The sequence below is a fragment of the Babylonia areolata genome, chromosome 33 (genome assembly GCF_041734735.1).
Source record: "Babylonia areolata isolate BAREFJ2019XMU chromosome 33, ASM4173473v1, whole genome shotgun sequence".
In the NCBI taxonomy this organism is placed as follows: domain Eukaryota; kingdom Metazoa; phylum Mollusca; class Gastropoda; order Neogastropoda; family Buccinidae; genus Babylonia; species Babylonia areolata.
This window is the reverse complement of record NC_134908.1, coordinates 18,492,315-18,516,745: the sequence shown is the minus strand read 5'-3', so window position 1 is coordinate 18,516,745 and position 24,431 is coordinate 18,492,315. Positions and strand designations below refer to the sequence as shown.

General features: G+C 43.3%; 2 protein-coding genes across 2 annotated transcripts; both read right to left on the bottom strand.

Moving 5' to 3' along the window:
• Positions 1-1,414: 1,414 nt before the first annotated feature.
• LOC143277089 (uncharacterized) lies at positions 1,415-8,398 on the bottom strand. Its single transcript, XM_076581826.1, has 7 exons — positions 8,364-8,398; positions 7,170-7,361; positions 3,677-5,829; positions 3,071-3,627; positions 2,537-2,762; positions 1,986-2,116; positions 1,415-1,592 (listed from the first exon to the last, which is right to left on the bottom strand). The coding sequence occupies exons 2-7, from the start codon at positions 7,285-7,287 to the stop codon at positions 1,415-1,417; spliced, it is 3,363 nt and encodes a 1,120-aa protein (XP_076437941.1). The 5' UTR covers positions 7,288-7,361; positions 8,364-8,398.
• Positions 8,399-11,543: 3,145 nt separating this feature from the next.
• Positions 11,544-12,928, bottom strand: LOC143277233 (uncharacterized). Its single transcript, XM_076582021.1, has 2 exons — positions 12,049-12,928; positions 11,544-11,991 (listed from the first exon to the last, which is right to left on the bottom strand). Exons 1-2 carry the CDS (start codon positions 12,788-12,790, stop codon positions 11,696-11,698), a joined length of 1,038 nt encoding a protein of 345 aa, XP_076438136.1. The 5' UTR covers positions 12,791-12,928; the 3' UTR covers positions 11,544-11,695.
• Between the last annotated feature and the right edge of the window lie 11,503 nt (positions 12,929-24,431).

Sequence of the window (24,431 nt, the reverse complement as noted above, 5' to 3'; positions counted from 1 at the left end):
CGTTTAAATAACATACTTACCGTGACCCAACTAGTGCAGACTCCGGCAGGGGTCTGACATTCCTGTCCTGTGCAAACTACTATTCACCTATGCGGAGAAAATGAAAGTACTACGGCCGATAACCTCCCGGAAGTAGGTAACGTCCCCTTTATCCCCTTGGCTAGCACCCTCTTTTGACGGCGATATGCCATCACCAGCGCAGCGAGCAGGGAGAACAGGAAGCGGGGAGGCCGGGAGAGTCTTAAATTTGGGTCATGGTAAGTATGTTATTTAAACGTAATTTTAGATAGAAAATGTCCTTTTAATTACACATACTTAACCGTGACCCAACTAGTGCAGAATAGCGCGACAAGGTGGAGGGCTAGCCTGTTCTACTGTCTGTGTGCTGCGATGGCCTGCTGTACAACTACCACAGAAGCAATGCCTCTTGAGCCATCATCCCGCAGGCATGTGACGTCTCTCAGGTAGAAGTCGATGAAGGTGGCAGGATTTTTCCAGTAGGCGGCATCCAAGATGTCTTGCAGCCGTGTTGAGTGCGCTAAGGCAAGAGAAGAGGACCACGCTCTGACTTCATGCGCTCTGGCTGAGGAGGCATCAAGTCTCAATCCTACATCTGCATACGCACCTTTAATCGCCTTGACTATCCATCGAGACAGAGACGTTTTGCTAATGTCACACGGATGGTCCAGGTTCCAGCTAATGAAGAGGCGTCGTTTGGACGCTCGGAAGCTTCGAGACCTTTTAAGGTATATGCGCAGGGCCCTGACCGGGCAGAAGAATCTGTCCTCGTCGTCATGGGCCAGAATGGAAGAGAGCGGTTTGATGAAAAGAATGGGAGAGGGTGTACAGGGAGTTTGATTTTTGGCAAGAAATTCAGGGAGGAATCTAAGTGAGATAGATCCGTCCGGCTCAAAGGCTATATCTTGTGTGATGCCACTGAGGGCATGAACCTCACTACACCGCCTGCCTGAGGCGAGTGAGATGAGAAAGAGTGTCTTCATGGAGAGTAGCTTGAAAGGAGCTATAGCAAGGGGTTCGAAGGGGGCCTTGCGGAGGTATTGTAGGACCAGAAAAAGGTCCCAAGAAGGGGTCCGAAGGGATTTACGTGCGTGACTGAGGGAAGCCCCTCGAACCAGTGCTCTGAGCAGGGGGTCATCTGAGAAAGAGGGCCCGCCCAGTTGCCGAAGAATGGAGCTGATTGCAGCGCAATGGACACGTACTGCAGAGGCAGAGAGGCCTTTGGAGGAGGAGAGGAAGGCAAGAAAGTTGGCGAGATCCATATTGGATGGGTGTGTGGGATTGACTGAGTGGGTTGAGCACCAGGAGAGCCAGCGGTTCCAGTGTGCAGAGTAAACGCCTTGAGTGCCTTTGCGATGTGACCTGCACACAAGGTCAGCTGTGTCATCGGAGGCGCCTAGTGTTGACAGAGATTCCCGCACAGTAGCCAGGCGTGTAGGTTGAGGACCTCTGGGTTTTCGTGGGGGATGAAGGCATACCCTGAAAGGCTGGGCCAGCTGATCGACAGGGCGTCCACGGCCCAGGCCTGCGGGTCTGGGACTGGGGAGACGTATGCCGGAATGCGGAAGTTGAATCTTGTGGCGAAGAGATCCACATGTGGTTTGTGCCAATGGTCCCAGATCAGCTGGAGTGTTGAGTGTGACAGGGTCCACTCTGTTTGTAGCACTGTGTAGGATCTGCTGAGGTAATCTGCTAGAATGTTGAGCTTGCCTGGGACATGCCGTGCTATCAGGTGGATGTTGTGCTCTTGACACCAGAGGAGGACTGTCTCCGCACGCAGGGACAGCTGGTGTGAGTGAGCTCCCTTCTGTTTGATCAGATAACATGCTACCGTTGTGTTGTCCGTGCATAGCAAGATCGACCTGTGAGCAACGTGGGGGAGGAAGTGCTGGAGGGCAAGGAAGACCGCCTCCAGTTCCAGTTTGTTGATGTGCCATGACTGCTGTTGTGGGGTCCAAGTCCCCAACGCTGTGTGGTTCTCCATGTGTGCATCCCAGCCCATGTTGGAGGAATCTGTGTACAGTTCTGCATCCGGTGTTGGGTCCGAGATTGGAACCCCAGCGTTGAGCCATTGCATGTCCATCCAGTGCTGGGTTGACTGTGAGAACCATGTGCCTAGAGGTATACAGGTGTCCCATGTCTGTGAAGACTGGGACCACCTGTCCTGGGAGTGACGCTGAAACGGGCGTTTGTGTAGTCTCCCCAGCGGAACTAGTGCAGCGAGGGACTCCATGAAGCCTAGCAGAGAGGCAAGTTCCCTGGCAGACGCTGAGGTTGCCTGTGATAGTTGAGAGAGGAGGCTGTGTAGCCTGTGGAGGCGAGGCATGGCCGGACGTATGGTCATTGATACGGAATCGATCGCCATACCCAGGAATTCGAACTGTTGGGAGGGTTCCAGTTCCGATTTTTCTGCATTCATGAGAAAGCCCAGTGATTGGCACTGGTTCCTGACAAGGTTCAGGTGGTGCTAGCAGAGGGCCCTGCTCTCCGCAAGGATCAACCAGTCGTCTAGGCAGACCCTCAGGCGTATGGCCTTGCTCCTGAGGGCTAAACATAGTTCCCTGACCACCCTGTTGAAGACCCATGGGGCTGGTGCAAGGCCAAATGGAAGGGCTCTGAACTGGAAGGACTTGCTGTCCCATGAGAAGCGGAACCACTTGCGGTCCCTGGGGTGAATGAGGATGTGGAAGTATGCATCCGTGAGGTCTATGGAGACTGCCCAGTCTCCTTGCCTGATGGATTCCCTGATTGACGCAGGTGATTCCATGCAGAATGGTTTGTGCTGGAGGTGTTTGTTTAGAGGAGAAAGGTCTAGGACCGGCCGCCATCCACCGGAGGTTTTGGGGACGACGAAAATACGGCCGAAAAAGCCTGGTGACAGAGGAGGAGCTTCCTCTATGGCCTCTTTTTGGAGAAGAGAGAGGACTTCATCCCGCAGGGCTGCGCGGGCTGCATCGCCCTGTGTGGGGGGAGGGGGGGGGAAGGGAGGAGGAGAGAGAGTGAGAGGTGCCTTGGAGGAGAGCCAAGGCAGGCAGAACCCCGACCCTATCACCTGGAGGACCCACTCGCAAGCTGGGAGAGACAGCCACGCTGGCATGTGCCTGGATAGGCTGCTGTAGCATGAGTGGCGGGTGAAGGGTGGGGTAAATCATTGGGGGTGGGCCGGTCTGGAGGTGGCTGATGGCCTGTGTGGAGGGCGGAATGTGTGCGGCTGGCGCCTGTACACCCTGGGCTTGGCCCTGGGTTGCGCCCTGGGTTGCGCCCTGGGTTGCGCTCTGGGTTGCGCTCTGGGTTGTGCCCTGGGTTGTGCCCTGGGTTGCGCTCTGGGTTGCGCTCTGGGTTGTGCCCTGGGTTGTGCCCTGGGTTGCGCTCTGGGTTGTGCCCTGGGTTGTGCCCTGGGTTGTGCCCTGGGTTGCGCTCTGGGTTGCGCTCTGGGTTGTGCCCTGGGTTGTGCCCTGGGTTGCGCTCTGGGTTGTGCCCTGGGTTGTGCCCTGGGTTGTGCCCTGGGTTGCGCTCTGGGTTGCGCTCTGGGTTGTGCCCTGGGTTGTGCCCTGGGTTGCGCTCTGGGTTGTGCCCTGGGTTGTGCCCTGGGTTGCGCTCTGGGTTGCGCTCTGGGTTGTGCCCTGGGTTGTGCCCTGGGTTGCGCTCTGGGTTGTGCCCTGGGTTGCGCCCTGGGTTGTGCCCTGGGTTGCGCCCTGGGTTGCGCCCTGGGTTGCGCTCTGGGTTGCGCTCTGGGTTGTGCCCTGGGTTGCGCTCTGGCGTTAGAGGATGAAGACTGACACGGGCACGGTCTGAAGGCGGATATGATGTTGCGCCTGAAGGTGTAGGGTTGATGCCGTGGAGCGTGCCGCAAGTGTGCCGAAGCGCGGAGAGGGCCTGTGCCAAGGGCAAGGTCCGTACCCAAGTCTGCGCGGCGTTTTATGGCCGCGGTGGGGAAGCTCTGACCAAATAGGGAACCGTCCGTGGGAGGAAGCGCTCTGAGGGAAGTGTGCTCTGGCGGAGAGCGCACGTATGGAGAGTGGTCAAGCACAGCGTCCCTCCTGGCCAAAATAACATTCATGTAGGCCTGTGACTGTATATTGGCAGACCGCATGAGGAGCTGGCTGATCTGCTGTACAAAGGGGGAGAAGATGGTAATGTCAAGGCCGGCTGGTTGATCAGTGGGGGTTTCCATCAGTGCTGTGGCAAGGCCCGCAAGGAAGTTGTCTATGGCGGCAGTTGATTCAAGGGATAATCTGGTAGCTTCCTCCAGATCCATAAGGAATCTGTCGGGCAACGTTACTGTGCGATTGCTATGTGAGTTGTGCGGGAAGAGTAGTAGATCTTCCTGAGAAAGAGGCAGGGGTCTTTGAGGAATAGGACCCGGAGCTAAAAGTGGGGGCTTTGAAGTGGGTCTGGGCAGGGTTTTCAAGAATTTCCCTCGACCCATTGCGGCTGGGAAATTGGGGACAGAGTCAGAGGGGACATCGCTGATGGGTTGGCCCCTGATGCGTGCCAGTGTGTTTTGCAGGGCGTCAAGTACCATGGGCGACTGTGTAAGGGCGTAGTGAGGGCCATGGGAGGATCTGTGGATGCCCACAATTTCCATAGCACCGCGGATTTGAGGCGTGCCCTGTGCTTGAATTGCCTCCACCCTATCTGGAGTGTAGGAAGCTAGGAGGGCTAATGCTTCCTGCAGGGAAACCAGCTGATCTTCCTCCGAAGGTGGTTCCTCTGTGTCTGTGTCACCATAAGAAAATGTCTCTTCAGTGGCATAGAATGATGGGTCAGGCTGTGTGCTGGGCACGTGACCGGTGTGGTTGCACTGGGTGCTCTGAGTGTGTCCCGTTGTAGTAGAGAGGAGCTGCTGGGGGGTGGCAGAGGGTGGTGGAAGGAGATGTGCTGCAGAAGAAGAAGGAGCAGTAGCAGGAGAAGGTGTGGCACCAGGAAGAAGAGTGGAGCATAATTGCTGCAGCAAGTTGACAATGAGCTGCTGATTGTTTGGTAGAGCAGCTTGCTGAGAGACCATTAGTGGCTGGGAAACAGCAGCAGCTGGCGTGGCAGATGTGGACATCACTGCATAGCTTTCTGGAACCGTGCACGCACCAGCACTGTAGGCAAGGGGCAGTGCCGGTGCAAGGGAAGTAACTGCGGCAGTCACCGGTAAGGGATCCGAAGCAGAAGTTTTACCCACCTGGTTATCACCTTCTGGTCGGTTGTCTTCATCCTTCCTGAAGGTGGATTCAGATCTGACTGCATCAGGAGTCACCGTCATCATGATGTCTGTCACTATTTCAATCTGCACATCACTGCTGGCGTTTGCTGTGACTGGTTCAGTCTTGATGACATCAGTGCTAGTGTTTGCTGTGACTGGTTCAGTCTTGATGACATCACTGCTGGTGTTTGCTGTGACTGGTTCAGTCTTGATGACATCACTGCTGATGTTTCCTGTGACTGCTTCAGTCTTTACAACATCATGGTTTATGTTTGTGCTGATGGATTCAGTCTGAAAATGAAACTTAACTTTTGATTTCTCACACTGAAAATGACACCTCACATTCCATGGAGTCACTGGTGAAGAAGACAAATGAACACAGGTACAGGATTCACATTTGATGTTCACATCCCCTTCTCTTTTGACTACAGACTGGAACTGGTGAAACACACCACTTGTTGCATCCTGATCAACTGGTTCAGCTTTAATACCTGGACCACTGTCTGTGTGTCTGTCTGTTTCAGACTTCATGACAGCAGCTGATGGATTCTGAGTATCTGTCTCACAGGGTGTGGTGGCTGTGCTCACATCAGTCACAGACCTGTCACATGCATAATCTGCAACAGACAGAACATATAAGAGGCTTGTTAATGACAACAACTTCTGTCCTCAATCACTGATTGAAAGTGATTTGTCAATCACTCAATGACAACTTCTGGCCTCAATCACTGAATGTCAGTGGACTGATATTGACAGCTTCTGTCCTCAATCACTGAATGTCAGTGGCTTGATATTGACAACTTCTGTCCTCAGTCACTAAAGTGTTGATATCAGTTACAGGATCTTTAATGTGCATATCTAATCTTTTGTAAGCTTATTTCCATAAAGGCAATCAAGGCACAAGCAGGACCGCATTTGTGAATGTCAACTCAGAGACTGAGAACATACCACAGGCAATGGGATGGAAATGAGTTCCAATTCTTGAATCACTTGGCTACTGTGCTCATTGCTGTTACTAGTGTTAGAAATATGACACTGTTGTTTATCATCTGTTTTTTTGCTTTGTTTTTTTACAACTGATAAACCCGATATGGTTTGTAAATATTATTCTGAATTTCAAAACATTATACACATGTGTAATGAGGTTCTGGTTCTGAATGTGTGTGTGTGTGTGTGTGCATATGTGTGTGTGTTAGTGTTTGAGTGTGTGTATCCATGCTTTAGTGTATGCGTGTATGTGTTTCTGCAAACCTTTCTGAAGTGGTGAAGTGAGATTGGAACAAAATGTGGAGATGTGGAGTGATGGCCTAAAGGTAACGCGTCCGCCTAGGAAGCGAGAGAATCTGAGTGCACTGGTTCGAATCACGGTTTAGCCGCCGATATTTTCTCCCCCTCCACTAGACCTTGAGTGGTGGTCTGGACGCTAGTCATTCGGATGAGACGATAAACCGAGGTCCCGTGTGCAGCATGCACTTAGCGCTCGTAAAAGAACCAACGGCAACAAAAGGGTTGTTCTTGGCAAAATTCTGTAGAAAAATCCACATCGATAGGAAAAACAAATAAAACTGCATGCAGGAAAAAATAACAAAAAAAAGGGGTGGCGCTGTAGTTTAGCGACACGCTCTCCCTGGGGAGAGCAGCCCGAATTTCACACAGAGAAATCTGTTGTGATAAAAAGAAATAAAAATACAAATACAAACTGTTCATAATTATTACTAAGGCTTGCTTATGTTCACAGACATTAAAAAAAAAAAAAAAAAAAAAAAAAAAAATCCAAGTCCCAGGCACATTTTAACACTCAATACCAATTCTGATCTCCGACCATGCACAGAACCATTCATGTACACCTGCTCCTCAGGAGCATATCATGATGACATGAGAAAATGGAGTTTATTCTATCTTATCTTTTTAATGGTGTTAAACTGTTATCAATGTTACCACTTCAAACCACACAGACCTTGTCCACTGGAAGCTATCTCCTTCAGTTTTTTGGCATGTGATCTGCCTGTCATGTGTCGCTCATACTGCCGGCCTGACTTGAGCGTCAAGTCACAGGTTGTACACCTGAACGACATGACGAACTGTGTCGCCAGACAAGGCTGAGAGAGGGCAAAGGTCAAGCAAGAAGTCTGGTGCTGGAGATGTGTTGCTGAAAAAATATAAGAAAAAAGAAATATATTTATGTATCAGAAAACAGCAAATGCATACCAATGGGGAAGACTATGCTTTATCATAAGCTGAACATCTGTATAGTATTTGCATGATAGCTACTAAAAACACACACACACAAAATGCAGAAAATAGTGACAAATCTGCTGATCAACAACTCATCATTGCCATCGTCTTCTTTGGATCTCATCATCGTCACTGTGCCAAAAATTTCAAGTGGTAATTAATACCAATAGCTATTATTCAAACTATATAATTAATTTAGCACAATGAACTGACAAGAGAATAAATATTCGTCACCTCATATCATCTTGTTTTGTTTAAACTGATAACACACACACACACTTTCACTTACTCGTATGTGTACACAGTAATCCCCCCCCCCCCCACTCCCCCTCCTCCCACTCGATTTTTTTCCTTCCCTCGTCTAATATCACTTACAGTGAAAAGACGTTAAACTAAAGAACGAACACACACACACACACACACACACACACACACACACACACAACAACAACAACAACAACAACAAACCAAAACACACACACACACACAACAAAATACCGTTGTTATCGACTTTTAATCACGAAAACAAAGAAAGACTACAGACGATAAGCAGCAACTACGTGTACGCACACAGGCACGTGTAAGCAGGAACAAATGATTTAAAACCAGGGAAATGTCAGTCACTACTACTGTTTCAGAGGTATCACCCAACGCAAGAGGCCGAGCTCCATGTGAAAAACAAATGTTGCACTGTAAGCTTTGTATGGAATAAAATAACAACAACATGCATAACAAAGAGGACAAGGCTGAAAAATAAAACATTACATGCACAGATCTTCCCCTCCCCTCTCCACTGTCTGTGTGACTGACGAAGTGAACGTCCACGCCTTATTGTTGAACATTAATCATTCAGTCTACAGGAGGAATATTGCCGACAATAAAAGCAAACAGAATGATAAAAACTCAAATAACTTACATTCCACAGAATTCTATTCGAACTGCAGAAAAATTGCAAGGTCCCTCCACACAAGTCATATAAGATGAGATAACTCTCATGGCTCAAATGCCACTGCACAAAACATTCACTGACTGTCTTTTAACCGAAACGGACCGATTATGACGAAAGTGTTAACAACATCAATTGGGTTTTGATGAAAAACAGTGACACTAACACACGAAAAATAATGTCTCGTGTGTGTGTGTGTGTGTGTGTGTGTGTGTGTGTGTGTGTGCACGCATGCGAACGCGCACACATCAACACTCCACCTTCCTCTTTAAAAAAAAAAAAATCATATTATAATATATCTAAACGTCTTTCATTGACTCCTTGTTGTTAATGTGGTTTCTTGACAACATCACATTGTTTGAAGATGACTATCCTCTGGGATGCAGAAGACATACAGATTTCGATTATGTTTCAGGTTCCTTTTATGTAAATGTGGGCCTTTAGACAACACACCTTCTTCATTGGTAAATATAAAGTCAGATACTAGTATCATTTCCAAACAAACAATGCACATATTTCTTCAAAATAGAACAGAGTTGATGTGGGCCTTCCCAAATGTATATGTGTGCGTGGGTACATGTCTGTTGTACCTCTCTCTCTCTGTTTGAGTGTGTGCGTTGTGTGCATATCATAGGAGCTGTGAAATATGTGTGTGTGTGTGTTACCCTCCACTTGCACACTTGTGTGTGTGTGTGTGTGAATTATGGGAGTTGAAGCACATAGAAACGTGTGTGTGTGTGTGTGTGTGTGTGCGTGCGTGCACACACACACATGTATGTGAATTGAGGCATGTAGAAATGTGTGTGTGTGTGCATGTGTGTGTGTATACATGTGCATGTGTTTTTTCCGTGTGTGTGAATGTGTGTGTTTAACAGTGTATGGGTATGTGTGTGTGTTGGGATTTGTGTGCTTTTATGTGTAGTGTGGGGTCTGGGTACAGTTGTTTGCCAGTGACCTATTTTCTTTCATCTTTTTATTTTTCAACTGCTGTGCATCTTTCCCTGCCCTGTATTTTGACGTATGTATCATACCCTTTTAAGAATTAAGAAATAAATATCCTCCTAGGATAGGATGTTTGTATCTGTGTTTTGTGTGTGTGTGTGTGTGTGTGAGGAAGTGGGAGTGTGTGTGCTATTATATGCCTGTGTGTGAACGTGTGTGTATGTCACTATGTGTGAGTGTGGTACATGTGTGTGTTGTGTATGGATGCGAGTCTGGTACATGTGTGTGTGTGTGTGTGCACGCGCGTCTGTTTGTACATGTGTGGGTGTACAGTGTGTGTGTGGGTGTGTACATGCATGTGTGTGTACTGTGTAGCATATTGTGTGTGAGTGTGGATGTGTATGTGTGATGCATGCAAGCATGTGTGCATGAATTTGATGTCTTTACATCTGAAACTAATATATGAATCTAGTACACTCAGTAAACAGGGAGATGATGCACCCAGACTGTGATAACACTGATTGAAAGAAGCTGTCTCCTCTTCCCTCTATCCACACTCAGACACTAATATGTATATAAATATACAGAGACAGAGGTAGACAGACAGACAAGTACACAGACAGACTGAGAGACAGACAGGCAGACAGACATGCCAGCCATTCTATTATCAGTGACAAGACAAGACATGTAAAGACATGTTTTTATTCCAGGAAACCCCATGGAGGTACATAAAAATATGACATATTTCATCCAATACAAAACAGAACACATTTGATATGAATATTGTACTCACAATCAATTACACTGGCTATCTGAGTGATATGTTTGGAGGGGAAAAAGTATGCAACTATTAGATTGGATAAAAGATTTAGAATTGTTAATCATTGTCACATCAACATCAATTAATAGAAATAATAAGAATGTTTTATTTCTACTGCATTTTCATTCAAAGACAATAATACTCAAGGCAAATCACATGACTAAAATATAAGAAGAAGAAAAAAATCACATAAAAATCATAATCACAAGTGAGAATTTTATAACAAATCTACCCCCACTCCCTTGCATACAATGTACAGTGACCTCACCCACATAGCAAACATCCAAACATAACAAACATAATCCATGTTATCATAATACCAAACACACATACACATAATCTGATGCATACACACACACGCGCGCGCGCACACACACAACCACACACACACGCACATACACACTCACATGTGCGCATGCACACAGAGACATAGATACACACTGTAAATATGCATACAGAAAAATAAAAAAATAAAAATCTGAAGAGAGTTAAGAATGAAAAATCACAAAGTCACAAATACACACCATCTTGGTTACAAATTGGTGTGCCTTTTTTCTTTTGTGTGTGTGTGTGTGTGTGTGTGTGTGTGTGTGTGTGTGTGTGTGTGTGTGTGTGTGTTAAATATACAGTGTCAATCAAGTGCCTTTTTTTCTCTCTTTTGTTGTTGTTGTTGTTAACAAGACAATGTCAATCATGGACAAATCAGAATTAGGATTAAAATCATTATATTTAAAATAGACCCCATTCTTATTCACCATTCAATGAGTTATGTTGTTGGAGACAGAATAAATGACATGAACTTGGTTATGACATTTTAACATTAGATATTCTGACTTTAGTGTCAGTTTTTCAATGTGTCACTGTGGTCAGTTAATTACATACATATGCCATACCACTTCTACTTGGCAAATGCTTGACCAGCAGCATAACCCAACACGTTAGTCAGGCCTTGAGTGCATGTTTGTTTACCTATCAGAGTGGATTTCCTCTACACAATTTTGCCAGAGGACAACATTTGTTGTCATGGGTTCTTTTTCAGTGTGCCAAGTGTGTGCTGCATACAGGACCTTGGTTCATCCCCTCATCTGAAAGACTAGACGTTGAGTTTGATTTTCCAGTCAAACTTGGGAGAAAGGGTGAGACAGGGATTCAAACCCTGACCTTCACAGACACTGTACTGACAGATAAACGTCTTAACCATTCTGCCACTTTCAGGAAATTCAGGTCTTTGGGGTATCAGCCTGTGTAGAAGCCTTATTGATCATGACACACACAAACTGTATGAATCAACTTGTGTGTCTTCAAGTCACCAGTCTCAGTAAAAGTCTCACTGCACATGTCACACACTAACTGTTCATGACCGGTATGGATCAACTTGTCGTTTTAAATGATCTGTCCCAGTAAAAGCCTTATTGCACACATCACACACAAACTGTATGAAACAACTTGTGTGTCTTAAATGACCTGCCTGAGTAAAAGCCTTACAGCACACATCACACACATGCTTCATTGTTATTTCTCTGTATAAGTTTCCTGTCATCTAGGTCAGCAAACTTTCCCTCATCCATTTGCTGTAAATATTGGTTTTCTCACCTGTGTGGATTCTCTTGTGTCTTTTTAGGTCACTAGTCTCAGAGAATGCCGTCCCACAGACATTGGGTTTCGCACATGCATGGACTGACCTGATGGCACAGTGTGGACACATGTAAGGTTTTTCCCCTGTGTGGCTTCTCCTGTGTCTCTTCAAGTGATGAGCCAGAGTAAAAGCCTTACTGTACACGTCACACACCAACTGTTTATGACTGGTATGAATCAACTTGTGTCTCTTCAGGTTGCCTGTGTATTGTGTATATTTTTACTGGTGTAATTTCTCTGTGTGTCTCTTCAAATCACTTGACTGGGTGAAAGCTGCAGGACAGTGAGGACAGGTGTGAGGTTTCTCTCCTGTGTGGGTCAGCTGATGCCGCTTTAGATGACTGGAACGAGCAAAACCTTTTCCACAGTCTGTGCACACGTGAGCTTTCTCTCCTGTGTGGATCCTCTTGTGATTTTTTAAGTTACCATTATGAGAGAACGCTGCCCCACAGACATCACAGGTATAAGGTTTCTCTCCTGTGTGGGTTCTCTTGTGTATTTTCAAGTCACCAGTCTGAGAGAACGCTGCCCCACAGACATCACAGGTATAAGGTTTCTCTCCTGTGTGGGTTCTCTTGTGTCTTTTCAAGACACCAGTCTCAGAGAACACTGCCCCACAGACATCACAGGTGTAAGGTTTCTCTCCTGTGTGGGTTCTCTTGTGTGTTTTTAAGTTATGAGCCTCAGAGAACGCTGCCCCACAGACATCACAAACATAGGGTCTGTCACCTGCATGGACTGACCTGATGTGTCTCTGTAAGTAACCTGAATGATTAAAACCAGTGTCACAGTGTGGACACTTGTAAGGTTTTTCCCCTGTGTGGATTCTCCTGTGTATCTTCAAGTTACCAGACTGAGTAAAAGCCTTACTGCACACATCACACACATGGCGCCTGCTCTTTTTCTCCTCACTCTCCTTGTCAGTGTTATCATCAGCTTTGTTGTTTGTTCTCTGCACAACTTTCTTGTCATCAAGGTCACTGACCTTTCCCATGTCCATGTTCCTGTAGACATGTGGTTTCTCACCTGTGTGGATTATCTTGTGTTTTTTCAAATCACCAAATTCAGAGAACTCCGCCCCACAGACATCACAGATATTGGGTCTGTCACCTGCATGGACTGACCTGATGTGTCTCTGTAAGTGACCTGAACGATTAAAACCAGCGGCACAGTGTGGACATATGTAAAGTTTTTCACCTGAGTGGATTCTCCTGTGTGCCTTCAAGTGACTAGCCCGAGTAAAAGCCTTACTGCATACCTCACACACATGCTGCCTGCTCTCTTTCTTCTCACTCTCCTTGTCAGTGTTATTACCAGCTTTGTTGTTTGTTCTCTGCACAACTTTCCTGTCAGTGACCTTTCCCACGTCCATGTTGCTATAGTTACCAGCATCACAAACACCAGGTGTGGAGGACACAGGTAACACAGCATGCAGTTTCTCACTATGAACATGCACCATATCTAGTTTTGAATTCCTGAACAGCACAAAGGAAGGAGGACATCGCTGACACACATGACTTCTGTTCTGAGACAGCAGTGACCCAGAAGTGTTGGCAGACTTGTGTAGAGGAGTTCTGTTTGCTTCAGATGCTGACAGCTGAGGTGTTGTCTTGTTGGTGACTGAAGACTCAACTTTTACTTGTTTCTGAAATGAAGATAATGAAAATTACTGCCAACAGTAAGACAAACACAAATTACCAGATAAATGAGCAAAAAGTCTTGACTTGTGGTCCAGAATGTGTCAGTCAGTCTGTACTCACACTACACATATGCTTATAATAATAATAATAATAATAATAATGGATACTTATATAGCACACTATCCAGAAATCTGCTCTAGGTGCTTTACAAAAACGCTTTTGATAACATAAAACATTATATCTATGTTACATACACACACCAAAATGTGACCACACACACACACACACACACACACACACACACGCACGCACGCACGCACGCACGCACACACACACACACTGCATACATACATTTTAACATACATGTGTATCTAACAGCTACCCTAACACATACACACACATAGGCAGGCACAAACTTACATAAACACACGCACACACAATACACATTCATATACATGCATGTAGTTGTGGGCCTGCCACAACTGAACTTATTGTTGAGGGAAAAGGTGAGTTTTGAGACGAGATTTAAAAGATGCGAGGGAATCAGAATGACGGAGGTTATCAGGGAGCTTGTTCCACGTCTTTGGCGATTGAAAAGAAAATGATCTGTGTCCATAGGTCTTACTTCTGACGTGAGGTATCCTGAGAAGTCAAGTATCAGAGGAAGAACGGAGCTGGCGAGACGGGGTAATACTTTTCCAGTACACAAACGGAAGGAAATTCCATTATTATTTGGAAAGAAATATTCATAGCTTTTAAATATAAGCATTTATTCCCATGGGCTCTGAGAATGAGTAGCCTTTTTTAAATGGCATCTATGATCAGACAGAGAGGTTGTGATGGACTGGCAGTCTGTACTGTGTGGGGTGTGACAATGTGTCAGATCTGCCGATAATAATTTACCAACAATGTGTCAGATCTGCCGATAATAATTTACCAACAATGTGTCAGATCTGCCGATAATAATTTACCAAAAGTTCTGGATTTCTCCAGAGTGATTATGGTGTATATTAGGCCCAGAAATACATTTCACAATTTGGTTATGATCCGTTTAAAAGGTAAAGATGCAATGAAGACAGGAAAGGTTTGAAAATTTCATAGATCTAAATTATAATGAAAAAACAATGAAATGCCAACAGATGTTGGTCACTTAAGATTGAACTGTTCCGCTTTCAGCATGCAACTTTCAGTTTGACAAACATTCTTTTCTGATGATGAGCGAAATAGAATTTGGATCAATAATATGTAAGTACTGATAACCCCCCATGGCAACCACACACAGACACATTCACTCATATATATACATACTGACACAAAGACAGCCAAAACTGGGTTATTACATGGACCCTCTTTGTTTAAATACACGAGTCAAAAATGGTCACAGAATAACATATTCTTTGTATCAATCTTAGTAAAAGTTTGTCAGGTAATAATGGCATGTTCCCTGTTCATCAGAAAATTGTCAGAAAAAAAGCTCGTCATCCCTGTCAGCTTTATAAATTACAACAGCTGTGTGCAATAGGTTAAAGTATAACTTTAATGTAAAGAAATATAATAACAGGCAGATATCTGAGCAATGACACAACCACAGCCCAGAGAACTTGTAATGGTTACAGGAAGCAAAGGATGTTAAGTTCTTTTACAGCATCTCTTGTTGAAGAAATCACAAGTAAAGGTTTTACACACCTGGTTATCACCTGCTGGTCTGTTGTCTTCATTTCTGCTGGAGGTGGATTCAGATCTGACTGCATGACACATCACTGCCATCATGTCTGTCACTGCTTCAGTCTGCACATCGGTGCTAGTGTTTGATGTGACTGGTTCAGTCTTGATGACATCAGTGATGGTGCTTTCTGTGACTGGTTCAGTCTTGATGACATCAGTGATGGTGTTTGCTGTGACTGGTTCAGTCTTGATGACATCAGTGATGGTGTTTGATGTGACTGGTTCAGTCTTGATGACATCACTGCTGATGATTGATATGACTGGTTCAATCTTGATGACATCATTGCTGGTGTTTGCTGTGACTGGTTCAGTCTTGATGACATTAGTGATGGTGTTTGATGTGACTGGTTCAGTCTTGATGACATCACTGCTGATGATTGATATGACTGGTTCAATCTTGATGACATCATTGCTGGTGTTTGCTGTGACTGGTTCAGTCTTGATGACATTAGTGATGGTGTTTGCTGTGTTACGGCATTCACTCTGGAAATCAAAATTCACCTCTGAACGATCATTACAAAAGTTTGCTTGAGAGTATTCAGAAGTCATTGAAGTATGAGACCCATACTCGATGTTTACTTCCCTTTCCCCTTTGTCTACAGACTGGAACTGGTGATACATATCACTTGTCACATAGTGATCAACTGGTTCAGTTTTGATACCTGGACCACTGTCTGTGTGTCTGTCTGGTTCAGATTCCAACACAGCAGCTGATGGATTCCAAGTGCCTGTCTCACAGGCTGTGCTCACATTATTTTCAGATGTTTCACATGTGCTACCTGCAACATTTATCAGTCAAATGTCATTAACAACATCTCTCTTCCTGAACTGATCACCATCATCTATCATCATCAAACACTAAGGTGATCAATGTAAAAATCAGAATAAGAAGTAAACTATCACAGCTACGTTCACAATGTAAGTATTTGGCCCAGACCTGTTAACAGACATAAAAGAATCATCATCCTCTAAAAAAAATTATCACAAAGTTTGGGATTCAAAGGGTTTAGCAATACTGCTTAACATTCAGTTGATCAGTCAGCCACAATGGTCATAATCTACCTGACTGTGATGGCAAAACAAAAGAAAACAAAACAAACAAAAAGAAAACAAAGCACCCCCCCCCCCACCCCTCCAAAAAAAAAAGAAAAAGAAAAGAAGAAATAAAATACATACACAAACAAGCTTATCTAAAAAAAAGCTGGTGGATATGTTAAAGACTGGATTTGTACAATTTGTACAGCACTATTTACTAATTACTATTATTATAACTAGCTCTATATAGCTGTCAGTTTGTACTGGTTGAAGAACAAGGATTCAAACTGGGCTGATTCTTAGTGGGACCTCACCCTGCAAATTGTGGCACACTCTCAAGTGACATGGACTTTAAATCATTATAATGAAGATTGATGCTCACACCTGGGAGTTTGTGGTGTTTACAATACATGTTGCATCAGGTACACCATACACAATCAAGTGTATTCAAACACAGACATGCAAACCAATGCACCCCCCCGACACACACACATTCATGACAAGCAAATTTGTCACAAAGATGGAAGGCAGAATGGGAGAGTTGTGTTTTGATACTTTTTACAGCTGAGCAGTATTGAGGAATCCACGTGGCCGAGTGAGATGGGCAGTTTGTTCCATACTACTGGGCCAGGATAGGAAATGTCTTCTTAAATTAAAATCAAAAAGATGAATGTGCAACTGACCTGAACACTGATCCTGTGTCATCCACAGTGGTTCTTCAGCCACATCAATCTCTATCTTCACCTCTGACGTCTCTAGCTGATCAGGGGATGCCATTTTTTCACAATGTCTGAAAACATGCATGTATCACACACCTGTAGTTAAGTTCATTTCTTTAAATATGTGTGTGTGTGTGTGTGTGTGCATGTGTGAGCATGCATTTGCATGTGAACATTAATGAGTTCTTGCACTGGCTCTTAGTGCTGCAGCCTTGTGGGCTAGTTGTCCTTTGGGAACCATCCCAGCACCAACTGTCCTAAAACACTCTTGACCGAGAGTGGGGATGTAACTTTGGCTGGACACTCTCCACTAATATTTATATCAAATTCTAGCCCAAGTAGTCAGGACAGCAGATGCCTCCTCTGCTGTTCTGGTGGTCAAAGTTGGGCACGACTGACAATCATACATATCATACATATACAAATATGACTTGATATGCATGTATATGCATATACATATTTGCAAATATGGGTTCATATACATGTATTTGCATATAAATATTTGCAAATATGGGTTCATATGCATTTATTTGCAAATACATATTTGCATACATAATATTTGCATATATATGACAGATTATTATCTGGAATATTTGACAGATTGATGTGTTTGTTTTCTTTTTCTCTGTGTGTGTGTGTGTGTGTTGTGTGTGTTACGTACGCATGTGTGAGTGTGTGTGTTGTGTGTGTGTGTGTGTGCGTGTGTGTGTGTGTGTGTGTGTGTGTGAACATGTGTATGCCTCTGCATGACATTTTGGTGAGCAAACTATAGGCAGACGCATGTGGATTTTGTTTTCCTTTATATCAGTGTATGTTTGATTTTTTTTTTATGTCAAGAAACAGTATGTCACTGTACCTTGCACAGTTTTAACTCCACAGATGTTTGGTCATTTCTACAGTAGTACAATGACTGGAGAATTCATAAAGCATACCGGGACAAATAAATATTAAGCCAGAAAATTTATGTAATAAAACAAGAACATGATATATCCTGCTCCTTGAGCCCCAGTCTGTTGGAGCTGAGCTGGTGTGAGTGCTGCAAAGCTTGTGGAATAATTCAGACACCAGATCTATAATGATCAATTATCATATGTAATATTCACTTCTTTTCTCTTAAGCCGACAGAAGAGTACATATGTCACATTATGTGGATATCTCACTGAGGCCTAAATGCAAAAACATGTTAATATGATGTTGATCAGAAGAGTATGTAGCTATCTCACTGAGTCATGAATGCTATAAACATATTAATGTGATGTTGATCAGTGTATCTTGTACAGAGCTAAAAGAAAAAATAACTAGCTCAATGGACTCAACAGATCAAGGGCTGGATGGAAAAAAATGAAAGGATTGTGTTGCTTATTCCATTAGTATTACCCTCATGAAATAAAATCTACTGAATTAAATTCAAAATTTGTTCAATGGTATCTTGGGATACATGTTCAAAATTTATCCAATGGTATCTCGGAATACATGCTGTGCTCTTTTCTTCACCTCGGTATAGTTCCACAAATAATGTTGATGGAACTTTTCTTGACCAGTTGACAAGTGTTCAAATTCTAACAAAGCAAAAATATCAATATTCACTCAGGAACAGAACTACTAACATTAGTAAGAAATAGTATAATCACACTTTGGCATCCTGAATTCAGCTCCAGGAATTCAGGATGCTAAAGTGCGACATTACATTTCATTTCAACTCAAGTGATTTTGTTTTGAAAATATAATTATTATTATTATCACTTTTTTTTTTATCAACTTATCAGCTTCCTAATCCGATGCATTTTCTAAAAATATTAACTGAACAATTTCTAAAGAAACGTCAAGTTTGGTGGTGTGTTTTTGTTGTTTTTTCCCCTCGATAAACATCAGTTACTTTTTTTTTTTCTTTTTGAAAGGCAGTTATTCTGTGGAACGTTGTCCGATGGGACATCTGTGTGTGTGTGTGTGTGTGTGTGTGTGTGTGTGTGTGTTTCTGTTTTTGGGTGTGTTTTTTTCAAGCACAACTTACGGACTGTTTAGAAACTTCACTTGTCCTGACACTTGACAGATCGTTTTGTGCTATTACAACAGCTACAGATGCTTAAGAGCCTACTTCCAATCATTTGTCGAAACATAAGAAAATAACAAGCGCATATACATCTTCATATCACGTATTTTAATGTGACACTCAGCAAACTTTGAATCTGCGCGGCTCAAAGGAACTGTGACGAGTAGTTCGCTTCCTATCCGGAAGTTGATCCGAATGAACACGGAAAACGTATTAAGGGTGACAACTACATCTTTCAGCTAGCAGGTTTTGTTTCAGTTTCAAGGCGTCAAATCGTGTGGACTGATCCAGACAGACCATCACCACATCTGAAAAAAAAGAAGAAAAACAAAAAAGGAGTTAGACGACTGATGTTCGTAAACCCAACGTACTGATCTGGCCTTTAGCAATTGTCGCCACGATGACTAACGACTTGTCTGCTATTCAAGACTTGAAGTTTGATCGGAGTAACAGACACATCCAAGTACAGTAAATAATGAACTGCAATAGACTTTAAAATGTATCATTCATCAGGTATCCCATTAAGAGTTTTAAGCGACCGACGCCCAGAACGAGTTGGACACGAATTTATTTGATCTTGATCTTGATCTTGTCAGACGCATGAGGCTTGGTAGTGGCCTGTTTGCTGTTCTGGGCTCGTCACTGATCTAAAACTTGCATGTGTGGTTGTGATTAGTGGTGGCACTCTGGGTCATAAAGGGTGGGAATACTGGCTCAGTGAGTGTCCAAGCGGCCCTTGAAAGCAGCTACTGTTGGGGCTAAACACAGCGTGCCCAGATAGCTAGCATGCACACTCAAACCATGATTCTGGGGTGATGCCCTCTCATTGGGTAGAATCAATACTTAACAGTAATAAGTTGAAGTTTGATCCGAGTTCTATCCCACAGAGGGTCACACCGAAAAAATAACGACCCTGCCCTAGGTCCCTGAATTCTTTCAGACTCTAAGAGCCAGTGAATACTATACATGGTTCAAGACTGACCGGCCCAGCAACTGGCTTGCACGGTCACCAGTAATTCTTTTGGGGTGTCCTTCAAACATATAATAGGGTAGAGTTTCAATTTCTCAAGGAGGCATCACTGTGTTCAGACAAATCCATATATACGCTACCTCACATCTTCTAGGCAGATGCCTGACAGCATGATAACCCAACGTGCTTGTCAGGCCTTGAGTACATGGTTATATATTTGTGTACCTATGAGAGTGGATTTCTTTTTACATTCTGCTTCTTCATTCATGGGCTGCAACAATCACGTTCACTTGCATGAGTGGGCTTTTATGTGTATGACCGTTTTTACCTTGCCATGCAGGCAGCCATACTCTGTTTTCGGGGGTGTACATGCTGGGTATGGCTGACATGGATTACAGGATCTTTAAGGTGCGTATTTGATCTTCTGCTTGCATATACACACGAAGAGGGTTCAGGCACAAACAGGTCTGCATATATGGTGACCTGGGAGATCAGAAAAATCTCCACCTTTTACCCATCGGGCACTGTTACCGAGATTCGAACCCGAGACCCTCAGATTGAAAGTCCAATGCTTTAATCAGCTTGCGCCCATCTATTTTTATATAATTTGGCAGAGAATGACACTCTCGTTGCCATGGGTTCTTTTTCAGTGTTGCAAGTGTGTGCTGCTGCACGAGACCTTGGTTTATTGTCTCATGCACTACATACCCCTTTTCAGCCATGTGGGCTATGTCTGGTGTTCCAAATTATGAAATCTGTTGGTGACTGAACAAAAAATTGAGATTTTTCCCAATGAAAAGAGAGAGAGAGAGAAAAAGAAGAAGAAGAAGAAAGAAAGTAAATAAACACTACTCTCATGTTCTCACAGAATGATTATAATAAATGATCTATTCTTCTTATTATTAAAAGCAAATCATGAATATTTTTCTAAACTGATTAACAACTGCTAACTTCAAGTGTTGATTGTTCTGTTTTTTTTCCTGATGAACCAGTACTAATGTTTTTGAGAGTACAATGATACAAGGGAGGTGATGTTTTTTAAACAACAGCCCACACAGATACATGAGCGTACATGACATGCAAAAAAGTGCAGACTATCTATGTATTGCATGTGAATATATCTTAGAACAAAAATTCTTTCCTAACATCATGAATGGGACATGGTTAAAAAAAAAGAAAGAAAGAAATGTCAGTGATTGCTCTGACCATGACTTGTGTACATAACAGTGTGTACAGCAATACTGTGACTTGTGTACATAACAATGCGTATAGCAACACTGTGACTTGTGTACATAACAATGCATATAGCAATACTGTGACTTGTGTACATAACAATGCGTACAGCAACACTGTGACTTGTGTACATAACAATGTGTACAGCAATACTGTGACTTATGTACATAACAATGCGGACAGCAATACTGTGACTTGTGTACATAACAATGCGTACAGCTTCTTCTTCTTCTTCTTCTTCTGCGTTCGATGTTTTGGCTGCGTCAGACGGTCACCCCCGTCGCCACGATGTAGCCCACGGTCTTCTCCAGGTCGTGGCGGTCTCCCCAAAGCTGCGCCTGTAGCTCCGTGCCCCCTGGCCAGGTTTGACGCCGTAGAGTTTCATGGGTTGGGCAGTGTTGGAGGATGTGTTCAGGGGTCTGGGGTCCAGTGCCACATGGACACTCATCAGTGTGGGCGATCTTCATACGGTAATGCGTACAGCAATACTGTGACTTGTGTACATAATGCGTACAGCAATACTGTGACTTGTGTACATAACAATGCGTACAGCAACACTGTGACTTGTGTACATAACAATGCGTACAGCAATACTGTGACTTGTGTACATAACAATGCGTACAGCAATACTGTGACTTGTGTACATAACAATATGTACAGCAACACTGTGACTTGTGTAGATAACAATGCGTACAGCAACACTGTGACTTGTGTAGATAACAATGCGTACAGCAACACTGTGACTTATGTAGATGACAATGCGTACAGCAACACTGTGACTTGTGTACATAACAATGTGTACTGCAATACTGTGACTTGTGTACATAACAATGCGTACAGCAATACTGTGACTTGTGCAGATAACAGTGCATATGGCAAGACTGACTTTTGTAGATAACAGTATGTATGGCAAAACCATGACTTGTGTTGATATGATAAAGCATATAAGACTGTGACTTGTGCAGATCTATAACAATGTATATGGCAATACTGTGACTTGTGTGGATAACTGTGTGCGGCAAGAAAACGCTGATGGAAAGTATGCTCAGAATGAATGTTACACACACACACACACACACACACAAATTATAGCACATGGCAATGCCATTACTTGTTTAGGCAATACTAACATGGCAAGAAATCACTGAGGAAAAGCATGCTTGGAATTAATATTACACACACACACACACACACACACACACATACTCGCAAGCACACACACACATATTCATCTATAAACAACAATGTTCAAAAATGATTTTTGATTTTCTTTTATATATTCTTTTTCAAAACAGAACAAATATGAATACATCAATCCATACACCAATTTGTATGTATCCATACTGGAAATAAGTACATGCGAACCAACACACCCGTGTATGAAAATGATAACCCTTGGCATTTCAGTAAGTCTTCGTGTTGGTGCTTACATACAGAAAGAAAGAGAGAGTGAGAGAGAATGAGAGACATACTGAGAGAGACAGAGACAGACTGACACACTCAGATGCACACACAGAGAAAAAGAGACATAGAGAAAGTGACAGTGACTGAGAGAAAGAAGGCATTCCAATGGCATAAAACGTATGAGCATTTTTACAATACATAGTCACAGACACAATGTTACCACTGAATCATTGGCATACCCCCCAGTCCCCACTCCTCAATCCCCAACTCCTTTATGAAACACTGTGATATAATTTTCATCCACATTCATTTTCCAAACTACAGTTGAATAAACTTTGTCAGTTGCCACTGTCATCTAGCAACTGCCATCGGAATCAAATATTTCTAATCTTTTGTTGCTTACACAGTTATTGTCCAGCCGACTACACAGGGCCATATCAGGACTGAAAAACTACATACTGATCCCACTAAAATGGGTATTAAAAAAAAAAAAATGCTGGAAAAGAAAATCAGGCACAAGTCAAGTCATATTCACTTACATAAAGCTCACATAGGACATGCCTCTGACGTTGACCATTCTGTCAATTTTTCTGCAGAGGAAAAAATAAAAGAACCTGAACCTCAACATAATATTAATAATACATAACAATAATACAAAACACATCATCCAGAATAACTGGCATAAAAAAAAAAATAAAATAAAATTGCCAACCTCCCCCTCACATGTCCTGGGCACTAAAAAGAATACACCATTAATGTAAGAGAGAAAAAACAATGTGTACCATTGTGCTGTATTACAAATGCAATGTACTGCTTTGCAGTGTACTACTGAGCAGTGTACCATTATGCACTGTACTATTGAGCAATGTACCATTATGCACTGTAGTATTGAGCAATGTACCACGGTGTAGTGTACTATTGAGCAGTGTACAACTGTACATTGTGTTGTGTAATGTTGAACAGTGTACCATTGTCGCATTATTCAGTGTTTCATTGATCAGTGTACCATTGTAGTATTTTGCAGTGTGATATTGAGTGTACTATTGAGCAGTGTACCATTGTCGCATTATTCAGTGTTTCATTGATCAGTGTACCATTGTAGTATTTTGCAGTGTAATATTGAGTGTACTATTGAGCAGTGTACCATTGTCGCATTATTCAGTGTTTCATTGATCAGTGTACCATTGTAGTATTTTACAGTGTACCACTGAGTGTACTGTTGAGCAGTGTAGCATTATGTAGTGTACCTTTGTGCAGTGTACTGCTGATTGGTGCCATGTACATCTGTTCAGTGTACTGTTGTGCAGTGTTACCATTGTCCACTGTTGAAGCGTAAAGTTGTCCAGTGATGGAATGTACCATTGTGCAGTGTAAAGTTGTATAGTGTTGAAGTGTACTGTTGTGCAGTGTAAAGTTGTCCAGTGATGGAATGTACCATTGTGCAGTGTAAAGTTGTACAGTGGTGGAACATACCACTGTGCAGTGTAAAGTTGTATAGTGTTGAAGTGTACTGTTGTGCAGTGTAAAGTTGTACAGTGTTGAAGTGTACTGTAGTGCAGTGTAAAGTTGTCCAGTGATGGAACGTACCGTTGTGCCGTGTAAAGTTGTGCAGTGAACCATTTTGCTGTGTTGCCATCAGGTTTTCACACAGATTCTTTTGAACTTGCCATTTTGATCCAGACAGAATTTCTTCCCATCAATAACAAGCTGTTCAAACACTATCAAGCACCTCTGTCCATTGCTACGAGCATTTATTGAATATGGTGACAACTTTCTTCTTACTTCACACACTCAAAACTAAAAGTCCTTCACATCATTTCCTTTCAATTTCCTTTTCTTTGAGAACACTGATTTGATTCTCATAA

Bases quoted from the DNA above. Each gene is read 5' to 3' on its own strand.
- LOC143277089 (XM_076581826.1), bottom strand. From the start codon at position 7,287: ATGTCGTTCAGGTGTACAACCTGTGACTTGACGCTCAAGTCAGGCCGG. The intron at 2,763-3,070 runs GTGATAGGGTCG...TGCGTCAATCAG, and splicing joins CTTGCGAGTGGGTCCTCCAG to GGAATCCATCAGGCAAGGAG. The intron at 2,117-2,536 runs GTCTGCCTAGAC...TGGTTCTCACAG, and splicing joins GCAAGGCCATACGCCTGAGG to TCAACCCAGCACTGGATGGA.
- LOC143277233 (XM_076582021.1), bottom strand. From the start codon at position 12,790: ATGGACATGGGAAAGGTCAGTGACCTTGATGACAAGAAAGTTGTGCAG. The intron at 11,992-12,048 runs GTGATTTGAAGA...CACAATACACAG, and splicing joins TGCAGCTTTCACCCAGTCAA to GCAACCTGAAGAGACACAAG.